Consider the following 15,539-nt stretch of genomic DNA (forward strand, 5'->3'; position numbering starts at 1 on the left):
CACTCAGACAGAGACTAGTACATCCCAAGGACAGAACACCACACACCCACAAAAGCAATCTGGTTTATGCTGTCCAATGCAACGAGGAATGCAAAGATCTCTACATTGGAGAAACAAAACAACCACTGCATAAACACATGGCCCAACACAGGAGAGCTAAGTCCTCAGGCCTGGACTCTGCCGTCCACTTACATCTCAAGGAGAAAGCCCACTCCTTTGAGGACAACAATGTTCACATCCTGGACAGAGAAGACAGATGGTTTGAAAGAGGAGTAAAAGAAGCATCTCTGCAAAAGTAGAGAAACCATCGCTAAACAGAGGAGGAGGTCTGAGACACCACCCATCTCCAATTTACAATGCTGCCCTTTCATCCCTTCATTCAACAATCTAACCTCAAAGAACAACTGTTTACAAATGGCCTCCTGTGACTCCAACGACTGTCGTTCAGACTCAATAGAGCACTAACGAAGTCCAGACCAACTTCCACCAACGACTGTCACTCCAATGATGGTCGTTGGCACTTGGAGCACAAAGGGTTCCAGTGACATCATCGGCCTTGTGAGAGGTTAAATACCTGGATCTCACACCAGTTAGTTGGACCAGTCCCAGCATAGTCCTGGTCCTGGTCCAGTCCCAGCCTGGTCAGATGCGTACATGAACTGATGAAGCCTCTTGGATGAGAGGTGAAAAGTCTTCCTAGACAAACAACCAAGTCCAGTTGCTTTTGACTGAAATTGCTTTGGGGATGAATGAATGAATACGTACAGAGTTTTATGATTAAAACTGAGCTTGACATTGGTTGTGACAGTGTGTGATTAACATAATATCACTGAATAACTTCTGTTGTATAAATACAGTCTGACTAAATAACATTAACCTCTGTTTTTTAACAAAAAGTGAAGATTCGATCATGTTTCAGCTCATCCGTCTTCTGACACTCTTCTCTGGTTTTCTGCCCTGGTGGTCAATTCAATTCAATTTTATTTTATTTATAGTGCCAAATCATAACAAAAGTTATCTCAGGACACTTTACAGAGTAGGTCAAGACCACACTATGACCTATAAGAGTCAGGAGTCAGGAGTCAGGAGAGTCAGATAAGAGTTTATTGTCTTATTAAAGTAAAAGTGTCTTGGACAAACACACTAACTCTCTGCTTTGAAGAAAATACAAAAAAAAGTCACTCACAGGTGGTGCTCGTCTCAACGATTGTTGGGGTCAATGCTTTGTGGCGAGAACACAGATTGTGGTCCCATTTGGGGACTGGACCTCGCACCAGGGGCCTTCTTCATGCTGATAACAGGTTACGTCACAGGGCAACCTCTGCAAATCATGTCCTTGTTGCGGTGCCATGCCCCTGGCCACAACCCTACTGATAGCCCTAAGTTTCCTATACGGGGCGTCAGGCCTGAGATATGGCAGGTGGTTTGGTATCCTTCCTGGTCTGGCGAAGGCGATATCCTGCCAGATCATGGGATCCATAAGAAGAGAATCGTGGAATTTTCTACCAGAGTAGTTGTACAGCTGCAGGCGTGGCATAGGTCTCTTGGTGGTGCTGTGCATAGACAGGTTGGAGCTGTCTTCTGCTTTTCCAGGTTGCGGTCTTACCACTTGTTTTCCGTCAGAGCAGGTGGGCGCGGTGGAACATAGTTGGAGAAAATCCACTTCTGCACGGGAACAGGTGGTGGCAGATGGCCGGGGGTTGTCATGGTCAGGCCCATCTCCCCTTCGGGTACTAGTCTAGGATTAAGGCAGCACATTAGTGAACTGTGTAAACCAATCTCCTGTTTTACTGTTTTGACGCCATCGTGCATCCGAGTGGTGTAACCGTGATTGTCGGAGAAATGTAGAATATGCTATGATATCTTAAATATGTGGGTTTATATGGAGTGGAGAGATGTCAGTCTCCTCTCAAATGTGTGGACAAGGGGTTGTTTTATTATGTTGGCGCCAGGACGTAAATAACAGGACGTTGATCCTTGGGAGGGTTGTGCTATAATATGCGATACACTTTTGAGGCACTTTACGGGCGCACTCACACTGTCCTTCCGTACAGCGCCCCGGACTTTAGGGTACTTGTCCCCCCTCCCTCTCCCCCCGCGCCCCAGGCCCGTTTGTACTCACACTACCTGGGCCTCGGTGAATGCTTCTTGCTGTCCATACGTCATCACGCCGTAACACGTCACACGCATTGATTGACGTCATCGCGATGCGTCGCTTTGTTTACAAATCTTTCCATAGACCTCCCTCAGAGTTTTTGTGCGTCTTGTCGACTGTTTTTGAATCTTTTCATCGACCAAATCTGCAGTAAACACTCCACCTGCGCATCACACCAACGTGAACCTTTCACCGCCATTGTTGTTGTTGTTAAATGTCCGCGCATGGTCCCTCCTTCTTTTTTCTATGTCCGAACAGGCGGGCTCTACAAAAGCCCACCTCTCTCAGGCGGGCCCTGGACGGCCAACTGTCCGAAGTTATGCGCGGAACGCGTGCACTCACACTACTCGAACGCACTAGACTTTAGCCGAAAAAACAGTTTTGGCCCGGTGCGGACGGACAGTGTGAGTGCGCCATAGTTTGCTGGTGTTGGTGATCATGTACCAACGGGCCGAAGCTTCTCTGATCAGATTTTCTGTGATTATACTATATATTCACTTAAGATCAACTGAGGCCCTCGAGTTGTTTCTTTATGCATCATCTGAGAGAATCATCAACTGTACAAGTTTTTTTAATCAGTGGTACTTGGCGTGATTGGGCCAAGGCCACTGTGGCTATGGCTGTCGAATGAACCCTTGATGGGAATCAAGAACCGGTTACACATTGAAATCGGAAGCATTTGAGCTTTGAAACTCCTTTTATAGATGTCAACATTCAGTTCATTGAATTTTGAGTGGTTTGGTCAACTTTGTAACGCCTGTGGTGTTCCTGGTCAAAAATGACCGCCATAAGAAATGAATGGGTGGCCCTAGATTGTGTTTATCCATCAGATAGTACATAACCGCACGCGCGCACACCCACACACACAAACCCCCCTTCATATTGAACAGTTAGGTGTCTCCTCCTCCCACCTCTTTCCCCTGCTTATGTGCCTATTCACCTCACTTGAACCACACCATCCAGACTAAACATACAACACCTGTTCCACCTGTTTGTTATGGGAACCCGTCTCTTTTCTGGGCTTATGTGACCATCCCCCCACCATGAACCACACTTTCCGATACAATATACTATCTGATCAGACACACGTTCTGTTCACAGAATACCAGCTTCTACCATCAGGCAGACGCTACAGAGTCCCCACTTGCACCCCGAACCGCTTTAGGAACTTATTTCTGCCCAACCCAGTAAGGATCCGAAACGCCCCCAGAGCCAAACAAAACAAACAGTTTTTTGTGTTAACGTAAGAGCAGTCAAAGGGTCAAATTAGACCGGGAGCACCACGGTAAGGGGGGAGAAACGAACACAACACAAAGGTTAAACTTGCTGCATTAATCGCAGAAGCAACATGTCGAACTCTCTGCATTTTCTTTTGTATGTGACCTCACTGCTGTGGCCACCAAACGATACGTGCTTTTTAAGTGTAATTCAGGCGCATAATCATCCCAGGGTCTTTTTCGGCACTAACATACAGGAAATAAGCCATCAAGACAGTTTTTTGTCCTGTAGCAACTATAAACAGAGAAATCGAGGAGAGTCGCTAACAGCTGGACGTGGCTAACAGTGGTTAGCTCGGGGCAGTACGGTGAAGGCATCAAAACGTCTTTTTTAACCACTAATGCTGCTGAAAATAACAGTGAACCTCTGCAGCAGCATTAGAAGAGTCCCTACACACAACACAAAGCACCAATGGGCTCCTTCCTTTGGGACTGACTTTGGTAATCCACTTGAATGGACTTTACTATGAGAGGAGCTGGTACAGGGGCCAGTAGGTAAGTCTTTAAAACACTTTTTTAATAAACTCTGGCTTCACTAACTACGTTGTTGGTGCTTTGTTTCCTGTGTAGGGATTCTTCTCATGCTGCTGCAGAGGTTTGGTGTTATTTTCAGCAGCATTAGTGGTTAAAAAAGATCTTTGAATGCCTTCACTATGCCGCCCCGAGCCCATCAGTGTTAGCCACGTACAGCTGTTAGCGAGTCTCCGGATTTCTCGGTTAATAGTTGTTACACAAAAAAAACTGTCTAAGTGGCTTATTTAATATCTGTAAGTGCCGAAAAAGACCATGGGATGATTTTGCGCCTGAATTACACTTTCACTCCACGTCACCCACAAGCACCTTGTGGTGCTTCGCCGCAAAGAAGCATTGATGAAGTAGGCTCACTTATATTCATCGTATCATTCCTGAGGTGCTTTGCATTGACCATTTATGGCTGAGTGTGGGCGTGTAGAGGGCGGGATATGAGGCTGATCCACATAGTTTTATAAGACCCCTGATAAGTTACCATGATGATACTTCGGTTACCTTGGTGCCACTGACGGCGCTGTTGCCAGGTGGAGCTCCCTTTCCTCTGATCTGCTGTTCCTGGCCTGACCGTGTGTCTCTACAGGAAAAACAACAAGAAGAGGTTTAGCAGCAACATACGGGCAAACTGTAGGAGAGAAATTATGAACTAAAACAGTTAATATGATTGTGTTAAATGTCAATACTTTGTATCTGTAGTATATAAGAAATTGGAATTACAAATATTACAAAAATTGTTGTAATTGTACAAAAATCTCCTGATCTCTTTCAGAAATTGGCAAATTTAGACATTATTTTATTTAGACAAAGTCTCCAGAAAGTATTGTTTTGGTATCAAAACTTAAGCATTGAAGCTTGAAGTCCTGTTGGCTACAAAGTGCTTCAGTGAGATATCTGCAGGTACAATTAAAGCAGCAGACAAACGCCAACCAGAAGAGAGAGAACATGTGGAAATAGGGAGATTAAACTGTCGAAACTGTCGGCTAAGAAAAGGTCGACATCCTTACCATACAACTAACTTGTCTGACTAGAAGAAACTTTAACTTTCAGAATAGGGAGATTAAAATACATTAAAAAGATGAAACAACAATCTAACAATCTCATTTTCAGGTTTTAATAAAATAATTTTGTCATAACATCAGTTATCATCTCATCTCATCTTCAGCCTCTTATCCGGGGTCGGGTCGTGCGGGCAGCAGCTTCAGCAGGGGACCCCAAACTTCCCTTTCCCGGGCCACATTAACCAGCTCTAACTGGGGGATCCTGAGGCGTTCCCAGGCCAGTGTGGAGATATAATCTCTCCACCTGGTCCTGGGTCTTCCCAGGGGCCTCCTCCCAGCTGGACGTGCCTGGAACACCTCCCTAGGGAGGCGCCCAGGGTGCATCCTTACGAGATGATCCTGAACCACCTCAACTGGCTCCTTTCAACGCAAAGGAGCAGCGGCTCTACTCCGAGTTCCTCACGGATGCTGAACTCCCCCCCCTCTCTCTAAGGGAGACTCCAGCCACCCTCCTGAGAAAACACATTTCGGCCGCTTGTACCCGCGACCTCGTTCTTTGGGTCCTGACCCAGCTTTCATGACCATAGGTGAGGGTAGGAACCAAGATTGACCGGTAGATCGAGAGCTTTGTCTTCCTCAGCTCTCTTTTCGTCACAACGGTGTGGTAGAGCGGCTGCAGCACCGCCCCCGCTGCTCCGATTCTCCGGCCAAACTCAAGCTCCATCGTCCACTCACTCGTGAACATGATCCAGAGGTACTTGAACTCCTTCACTTGGGGTAAGGACTCATTCCCTACCTGGAGTAAGCAATCCACCGGTTATCACTGCATACCAAATTATTTTATTCTTTGTTATAACAACATATCACTATCTTTTATCTCATAACAAGGGAGTGTTAAAAACATGCCGTGTATTTAGGATTAGAGGATTAAATCTACCTTAAAAAACACCAGAATATGTTACCTTTTAAATAAATTGTCTTGTTTAGTTTTGTTAGAATCAGCAGTTCATAAAATAATTACACAAGAGTTTGTTGTAAGCATTAAACTCACCTCGATCTGTAGCCCTCCGCAGGACGAGCTGGGGCTCTGGAGGATGCTGTGACATGTGTCGCTGCTCTTGGAAATGGAGCTTCTCCTTGCTGATCTGCTTTCTCTCTCCCGTCATTGGTCACGTCTCTCCGCGCACTTGATTCTGTGACTGCAGCTGCTTTTTGATTGGATGAAGGGGTAGACGTGTCACTATTACTGGGACCCCGGTTGCCTCCCATTAACTCTCCTCCTCCCCTCTCGGTGGGAGCCTCTGCCTTTTCTTCCTTCCTCCTCACCTTCTTCGGCGGCTCCTGCTCTATTGCTGAATGAGTGGCTGCCACCAATTTCCTGTCATGACTGACTTTTACTGACCCGGTGGGACCACCTTGAGCTAATAGAGGGGTGTCGTGACTGCTATCTGTACAACTGGGAAGGACCCTTTTGCGGGAGTTAATCCTCAAGTCTGCCTCAGAGTCAACCTGCTGTTGCAGCTGCGCCTGACGTTTAGCCCGTAACTGTGAGATGGCCAGTCGAAGAGCCTCAAAGTCTGTATCTGAATGGTGCTGATGACTTTCCTTAAATGAGGAGTCGGGGACGAGCTGGTCAGATAGATGCGAGGGAGCGGGGAGGATGGAGCCGGACTGCTGCAGGAGGTGCTGGGGTTGGTCACAGGAGGAGAGGGGACGGATGTGTTCTGGGAAGATAGAGGGAGAGAGTTCAGAGCCTGACAGAGAGTCACTATGACTCAAATGCCTGCCGAGACCTGAGGACAGAGGAGAGCGATGAGTAAAGCACAGGAGCCCCTTTCACACAGAGATTTTGCAACATTCACACAGAATCAAGCAAACGTGGCGTAATGCTGCCCCGGCTGTGATTTCACACAGAACGTCGGCAGCAAACGTAGGGCTGCGACAGCTTCTCCTTTTTGTGTTTCATAAAGATTGGTACTTAAATTTGTCTGACTTTCATATTTCCTTAACGCTACAACTTAAATGATAGGCAATGTCTTTTCAAAGCCGAGTGATGTGATCATCAAAAATGAGAGAGAGCAGTCGGAGCTGCATTCTGTGATAGTGCACGCTGCCTGTTACCTGCCCCCTAAAATTTGCATTTGGGGGCCTAGTGAAAAAGGTTAGTCTGAAGCCCTGCTATAAACACATTTCCTTTTCATTTTTCATGTCATTTTGAAACTCAAAGTAAATGTTTGACATATTTCTCATAAGTCACGACTGACCTTTGCGACCCAGCATGTCATCTATGATCGGCTGCCTGGCCTTGATGTCATGGTAACCAAACACTCCGTTGAAGTTCTGCAGAATTTCTTCAATACCGGCCACGATGATGCCACTACTGGAGTAGGCGGAGAACTTCTCCAATTTACGCTCTGAGTAAAAAAAAAGGGACAAGGGACATCAGTGCTGCAGATCAGGTGGTTAATGAAGTTATTTACAGATCATCAGGTGACGACACGCACCGGTCACAAAGACTGTGTGTCGGTACTGTGTGTATCGGGCCTGGAGCTCCATGAGACAGTCCAGGTGTGGTGACTGGTGGTTCACCATGTCGCACTGATGATAGGGCAGTAACTCAACGATGTGCCGCTTCTGAAAGGCTAACAGTAGGTTTAGCAGGTCGGCTGCGTCTCTCCTGAACCTGACGATGAAAGAAAACGTACAAATGCACATTAAAAGACCTGGTTTACAGTCTCCGCTTTCTGTATTCAACCTGCAGGATGTAGTAAGACAGTATGTGCTTCTAAAGCACAGTTCAGACCAATGATTCGCAACACGACGAGACTGTTTAAGAAAGTTGCAGCGGTGTGAACTGACCCATCTCGTCTGGACTCAAACTGGCTGATGTTCAACTTGTCAAACCGCCAGCAGCTGGTTTTAGAACGTAACACACGTCACAGCCAATCAAGTCTTAGCAAAGTCCGCTGGTCATGTCACTTACAAACAGAGAGAGAGAGAGGGTCGAGCGAGCAATACATTGAATAAGGAGAGGGAGCGCCTGAATCCAGAACAAAGCAATGAATCAGGGAAATAAAACAGTATTTTCGCTGTTTCATCACAACTAAAAATGCAGCTGTAGCGAGAATCTCACCATCTCCGTCCTCATTTATATTTTATAATGCTACAAATTATATCCAGGGTAGAACGGGAGTACAGAGAGTCGTTGCTATGGAGAGGATACCCTTGACTCACTGCTCTGAACGGGCAGGTTTCAGAACGTTGCAGACCTTCATGTAGCAAATAGTTGCAAGTTTCAACTGGTCTCGTCACAAATCTTTGGTCTGAACTGGGCTTAACAGGATACTGGCCTCCACTAAAAGGTAAATTCTCCAACTTATTAATTAGTTGGACAAAAAAAGTCATCCGGCCTTATCAAGGTGGCGTCTATACCCAGCTGCATCTCGATCACTACAGCAAAAGTCCATGTTTTAGGAGCTTTGCCTGTGTGGGGCTGTAAAACTCTGAACACTTGTGACACATTTTGAACATAAACAGAGAAAATCACATCTTCTAACACTGTTTGAACTGGAAAAAAAGTCCATACATCCACTTGGAAGACATACAAATAGACACTTAACTTAAACACGTAATTTAAAAAGATGCTTTCCTAGACATTAAAGTAAACTAGAAGATAATCCTGTGAATGTTCTCATGTGTCCAGGTCGTCGTTCTCCTCAAAGCAATTTCAGTCAAAAGCAACTGGACTTGGTTATTTGTCTAGGAAGACGTTTCACCTCCCATCCAAGAGGCTTCATCAGTTCATGTACGCATCTGACCAGGCTGGGACTGGACCAGGACCAGGACCAGGACCAGGACCAGGACCAAGACCAGGACCAGGACCAGGACGGGACTGGACCAACTATCTGGTGTGGAGATCCAGGTATTTAACCTCTCACAAGGCCGATGATGTCACTGAAACCCCTTGTGAGAGGTTAAATACCTGGATCTCCACACCAGTTAGTTGGTCCAGTCCCAGCCTGGTCCTGGTCCTGGTCCAGTCCCAGCCTGGTCCTGGTCCTTGTCCAGTCCCAGCCTAACCCTGGTCCTGGTCCAGTCCCAGCCTGGTCAGATGCGTACATGAACTGATGAAGCCTCTTGGATGAGAGGTGAAACGTCTTCCTAGACAAATAACCAAGTCCAGTTGCTTTTGACTGAAATTGCTTTGGGGATAAACTAGAAGACGTCCGTGGTTATAATGCAAACAGGAACTAGCTAGTGGCTAATTCAACATTATTTAAAGAAGGTGTAGATGTGCCAAACATATTTAGAAATGTGGCTTAAAAAAGGACCCAGGTGCAGTTAAATGGCAAAAACATACTCATCATATATGGAAGGATGAAACAATCTGAGCAATTTCATCCATTAAATGTAATCAGAGCATTTTTATCGTATTATTATACGATCAACATAGCAACAACATTTCTGGAACAATAATGAATAGATATATAAACATGGCCAAACAGGCCACTCAGAAATCTCATAATTTGGCAGAGCTCATTCTGAAAATAACATTTTGACGTGCACTCAACCAAACCGTAAATCTAAGAAATCAAAGGCGAGAAAACCTAAGAAACCAGGCTAGAAACAAGTGTGGCGGTAACCCCATCCAGCTGTAAGTAATTAAACATTACAGTTTCATCTGTTGCTCTGCAGAAACACGCGACACAGAATCCGTACCTGGCTTGTTCTTTCAATTTTTTGAGGGTTTTGCAGTGGACCTTCCACCTCCAGCCGCTCTCCGGAGAACTGTTCTGCTCCAGCAACATCATCAGCGCAGCCAATCGATCTGCAGAGCAACGTCTCGTTAATCAACACAGCAGTTTAATAAATACAAACAACACGTGCGTTGCCAGTGATGCATTTACCTCATAATTTACAGAAAGTCAAATTTGTCATTGTGTTTCCTGAGAGTAAGATTCTTGATATGATATGTTAAGTGGTTCTTGTGTTAGACGCGTAAAAGCGATAAAAAGGAGCAAAAATGTTCCATTACAATGAACTTAAACTAAATACATTGAGTTTTTTAAACCCCGACCTACCGTGAGAAACGTAGTCAGGATTGAGGACTAACTCGTCCGACAGGATGCAGCCTCCAGACACAAAAAGGTCGTTGTAGCTGTTGTTCCTTATGTCATCCAGTGTATCGATTCCCATAAACACCACAGAGGCTTGTCTCTTCAGAGACACCAGGCCTGGGATCTGAAGACGCACAAACACACCTCCTGTTAGCTTCCACTACATCTGTGACTATGGTTGATACATATTTTTTAATATTGTACTGTCATGACAGCGATATGTTGCATCTTCAAAAGTGCATAATAAAAATGTGACACTGAATCACATTGTAATTTCTGTATTATTGATTTACCGTGTGTGCCCCTAAAATTTCTGGAGCCCAGTTCAGAGCATAACTATTCTGACCTTTAGTTGTTTTTGGACTATTTACTCCAGATTTCCACCACATGCACAAGAAAATAAGTCAGTTTTAGTCAGACACATTGTCTCCACCCTGCGTTGAGGCGGTCGGCACTACACCGTAGTGATGCACGGATCCGATGTTGAGATCAGATATTGGCAAGTTACAAATTAGCTGGATCAGGGATCACAATATTTGCCAGAACCATGGAGCGATCCATTACATTAATTTGCTACGTCACGCCAGAGCAGCGCTTGTGCAGCATGTAGGTCGACTCACACAAGCACAAACATGGAGCGAGCCAAAGACTCAGCTGTATGGAGATATTTCACCTTGTTCTCCTGCTGTATTTGATTTGTAATTCCTGTTTGCACTAAATATTTACAAATAAGTTTCATTACTGTTTGTTATTTAAGTTACTTTATCCCCAGATGTTAGATTTAGTTTAAATTTACAGAAGTTTAAGCCTTTTTGATGATGCACAACTGTTCATTTAAATAAAAAATGAATAAATAAATAACAATTCAGTACATTTGTATCTATGTGTTCATTTGTTACATTTTGTTTTACAACATTAGGGGAGTAATGTTTAAGTCAAGCCTGATGCTTTTAGCCCCTTCCACACAGTGAGATGTACAGTTTTTATTAATTCAACAAAGGTATAGGATCGGTATCGTTGGATCGTTGCATCCTCACTGCATATCAAACCAAACTAACCACAAAGGTTTGTTGACTGGTTGGTGCAGCTGCCTCAGACTGACAGCTGGACACAATTACTTATAATAGAAACTAGTAGCATGACAGATAGTAAGAAAAAAAAGATCCCAAATAACTTTCAACCTCAGTATCAGAGGGCAGATAAACCGCAGTGTGCCTCAGGTCAGATGAAGGTTTCAAGTGAAGTCAGTAGTTGTTTAAGGGCGCACTCACACTGTCCGTCCGCACCGTGCCCCGTGCTTTAGGGTACTTGTCCCCTCCTCCCTCTCCCCCCGCGCCCCAGGCCCGTTTGTACTCACACTACCTGGGCCTTAGGGCGAATACTTCTTGCTGCTTATCCGTCGTCACGCCGCAACACATTGATGACGTCATAGCGATGTGTTGTTTTGTTTACAAATCTTTCCAAAGACGTCAGAGTTTTTGTGCGTCTTGTCCGACTGATTTGAATATGTTACGGTAAATAGGTACGGTTGCACTCACACTGGTCAAACCAACTAGACTTTACCTGTGAAACCTGTTTGGGCACATACGGATGGACAGTGTGCGTGCGCCCTAAGTGGTCATTCAGAAGTACCTTGTGTATGTGTCCAGCGATGTCTTTGTTCTTAATGATGACCAGCAGTCTGCTGTCAGAGTTCTCTTGGTTCAGAAAGGCCACAGGACTGTGCTCCACGTTACCCTGCTTCAACATGTATTCCTACAACAAGAGAGCACAAACACAAACAAATATAATAATTCATCATCAAAAAGGGCCGACTCACACTTACACTCACACTAAACCCTTTAATGCAAAACTAGATCTCTGGTGTCTCGTCTCATGAGCTTTCCTCCGCAAAAGTAGAGACGGATTGTGTCGCTTTGGACACGCAATGTCTGATCCTTTAGAAAAGAGGTGTCAAACTCAGGCCCGTGGGCCAAATCTGGCCAGCGGTGTAATTATATTTGGTCCGCAAGATCATATCAAGGTTCTCTGAGAGCTGGCCCGTGAGTATAAAGCACATACACGTCTACTTTTCTGTTAGCAAACATGAGCATCCATGCTACCAGTCTCTGCAGACACACTTAATCCACCCCTCCCCAAAGACGACCCAAAGAAAGATGGAGGACAGGAGCTTTCAGCAGCGGTGGGAGGCAGATTATCTGTCTTTTTTTTTCTTTTTTAGTAAAGAAAGATGAAAACACCACAAAAACGTGAAGAAACAACTAAAAACAGACGCAAAACGGCTTCCGGTTAGCTCCAGCCCAAAATGGCAGCATAGAGAACTAGCTCCCGATCAGTACTCGATAAAATTCCCCGAACTCGACAACCTTGATAGAAATAGATAACCTGAAGCCGAGATGGAACGGGGTGGGAAAACAAGAAGGCAAAGAAAACAAAGATGCACGAGAAAACAACAAGAAATGACCGAAGACGGAGACGACACGACAGGCACGGACTCAGACCGTGAGGAAGAACACATGGGTACACAAGCGGCTATGCTAATACGAACGGGACTGGAAGATATCGTCAAAGAAATAAAGGATTTTAAAACCGAAATGAAAGCAGAGTTCACAGCATTCAAGGAAGAAATAAAAAAAGACATGAAAGAAGAACTCGAGGATTTAAAAAAAGACGTTAATCAGCGGCTCACAGAAACAACGACAGAGTTAACTACACAAGACAAGAGACTCACAGAGGCAGAAGAGAGAATTGAAGAGATGGAAAACTGGAACATAGAGGCAAAAGAAGCCCTACTCCAATCGATGAAACAACAGAAAATATTACAAGACAAGCTGACAGACCAAGAGGGAAGAAATCGACGGAATAATATCCGCATTTTTGGTCTGAAAGAGGGAACTGAAGGCAGCTCAGTGGCACAATTCATTGAACAACTTCTGAAACAAGAACTACCGCTGCCGATAAGCATGGAGCTACAAATACAACGGGCACACCGAGCTCTAATGCCGAAACCAGACGCTGATAAACCTCCGAGATCGATCGTGGTGAACTTTCTTCAGTACACGGTGAAGGAGACGGTGCTGAAGGAAGCCTGGAAGAAAAAGATCCACTACCAAAACCAACCACTCTTTTTTGATCACGACTACGCCGCTGAGGTTATCCGGAAAAGAAAAGAATACAACGGTATTAAAAAAGCCCTAAAAGAGAAGGGAATACGCTTCCAGACGCCCCTGACGAAAATAAGGATCCATTGGGAAGCCGGACCGCGGACATACGAGAGCGCGCAGGAGGCTGCAGAGGAGCTGCACAGGAGGGGAATCACGGCGGAGTCACCGGGGAGATGCGCAGCCAGGTCGGGGACGGAGGAGCGGCTCCAGCGGGCGCTGCCGTGGCAACTAACCGGGAACCCAGAAGTCACTGCTACGCGAATCAAGAAAAAACTACAAGACTTTCAAAGGAAATGACGGTCTAAGGTATGTGAGAGCATTAAAACAGACAGAAAAAGACACGAAAGGACAGACCTGAAGTGATTGAACTCGTAAAACCGGTCATAATATTGATCAGTCTTCACATACTATATCTGATCGATGAGAACATGTTCACCTAGGAGGTTAATGCACAGACATTACTGGACAATTAGACCAAACCTACCTAGAGAGGGGCCCCCATACACAGTGGGATTTTCCCCTCAACCCACACAGGTAATGTGGGAGGCACACACAAGGACACATGCCTATTTTTGGAAGTTAAACTGTTCTAGTTCTATGTTATACGTTCTCTATCAAACGGTTCTGTTTTTGTTTGTTGTTGGTTACTATGGCTACGATGTGGATCCAAAGATTGAACGACTGAAATATGAGTAATATCTCACTAGTGTCACTAAACATAAATGGGCTAAACAACCCGGTTAAGAGAGGCAAGGTCATTTTGAAAATGAGGAAAGTTAAAGCGCAAATCATCTTCCTCCAGGAAACCCATTTATCCAAGGAGGAGCATGAAAAGCTTAAGAAGTCTGGTTATAGGAAAACTTACTATAGCACATGCAGGCAAAGCCGAAAAAGAGGGGTTGCTATCATGATACAAAACACAGTTAATTTTGAATGCCTGAAAGAAATCAACGATGACGAAGGGCGATATGTTATTGTTAAAGGAAAACTAGAGAACAAAATGATCACCTTAGTTAATGTCTATGCCCCACCAGAAAGTGACAAACATTTCTTTAAAGCTTTATTCTCCACCATATCATCTGAGGCAGAAGGTATTATGATGTGTGCAGGGGATTTTAATGTCATTCTGGATCATAAGATAGATACAACAAGCAAAAGAAAGAATAAGATCCACCTAACTAAATTCATGAATATGTCACTGAAGGAACAGGGTATGAAAGATGTGTGGAGGGAATTTCATCCAACGGAGAAGGATTATACGCACTACTCTAACACACACAAGACTCACTCCAGAATAGACTATGTATTTATGAATAGCTGGGACCTGCACAGGGTGAAAGAGTGTAAAATCGGGGTGGCGGATGTTTCTGATCATAATGCAGTTCACTTAACTGTACTTCTGGATAGTAGACATAAAAACACAACATGGAGAATGAACGTGGGAATAATGAACAGTAAGGTAATAACTGAACAAATTAAAAAAGAAATAAAGAGCTGTATAGAAGATAATGATACAGAAGAAATTAAACCAACTATCCTATGGGACACTCTAAAGGCAGTAATTAGAGGAAAATTAATAGCTATAACATCACAGCAAAAGAAGCTAAAACAAACAGCCTATCTCAACTTGACTGATAAATTAAAAAATCTGGAAACAAAATATCGAAACACGAAGAAAACTCAACTTCTACAAGAAATGAAGACTATTAAAGAGGAAATAGACAAACTTCTGAAAGATGAGATAGAAAAGAAACTCAGATTTATAAAACAGCAATACTATGAAACTGGCCCTAAAGCTACTAAAATTCTTGCAAGGCGTATTAGGAAACAACAGGTCCAAAGTACAATACCCAAAATCAGAGACCCACAATCAGACAAATTAGAATATGAGGTAGCGGAAATAGAAAACATATTTAACAATTACTACAAAAAACTATATTCACAACCACCCTCGTCTAGTGAGGAGGCGAAAAGGCAGTTTCTCGACTCACTCGACTTGCCAGCTATTGGTGAATTACAGAATAACAAACTCACAGCTCCTATAACACCTGATGAAATATCCAAGACCATATCCAAACTTAAAGCTAACAAAACCCCTGGAGGGGATGGTTTCCCATCGGAGTGGTATAGAACCTTTAAGCAGGAACTGATACCTCTCCTTACAGCTTCCTTTAACTGGACCCTCAAGGAAGGCCAATTACCACCATCTTGGAAAGAGGCAATCATTTCGTTAGTCCCCAAAGAGGGAAAAGATACAGAATACTGTAATAATTACAGACCAATATCAGTTCTTAATGTGG

The 15,539-nt window shown here is 44.3% G+C and overlaps 1 protein-coding gene across 4 annotated transcripts in view; it reads right to left on the reverse strand.

Annotated features, from left to right (window-relative positions):
* The window catches only part of tasora (transcription activation suppressor a), an 80,723-nt gene that overhangs the window by 6,308 nt on the left and 58,876 nt on the right, over positions 1-15,539 (reverse strand). For 2 of the 4 annotated variants that reach the window (XM_083939083.1, XM_083939081.1), the window contains 8 exons: positions 11,708-11,830; positions 10,040-10,199; positions 9,678-9,786; positions 7,463-7,641; positions 7,223-7,372; positions 6,010-6,751; positions 4,459-4,537; positions 1-1,738 (listed from right to left, as the gene is read on the reverse strand). The exon at positions 1-1,738 is cut by the window's left edge and continues 959 nt beyond it. In XM_083939083.1, coding sequence (XP_083795209.1) covers positions 1,217-1,738; positions 4,459-4,537; positions 6,010-6,751; positions 7,223-7,372; positions 7,463-7,641; positions 9,678-9,786; positions 10,040-10,199; positions 11,708-11,830 — 2,064 coding nt within the window. In that variant the 3' untranslated portion in view covers positions 1-1,216. The remainder of the gene's footprint in view (positions 1,739-4,458; positions 4,538-6,009; positions 6,752-7,222; positions 7,373-7,462; positions 7,642-9,677; positions 9,787-10,039; positions 10,200-11,707; positions 11,831-15,539) is intronic. The other 2 variants (XM_083939082.1, XM_083939084.1) reach the window with 2 other exon arrangements.

This window comes from Echiichthys vipera, assembly GCF_963691815.1.
Source record: "Echiichthys vipera genome assembly, chromosome: X".
NCBI classification, from domain to species: Eukaryota; Metazoa; Chordata; class Actinopteri; order Perciformes; family Trachinidae; genus Echiichthys; species Echiichthys vipera.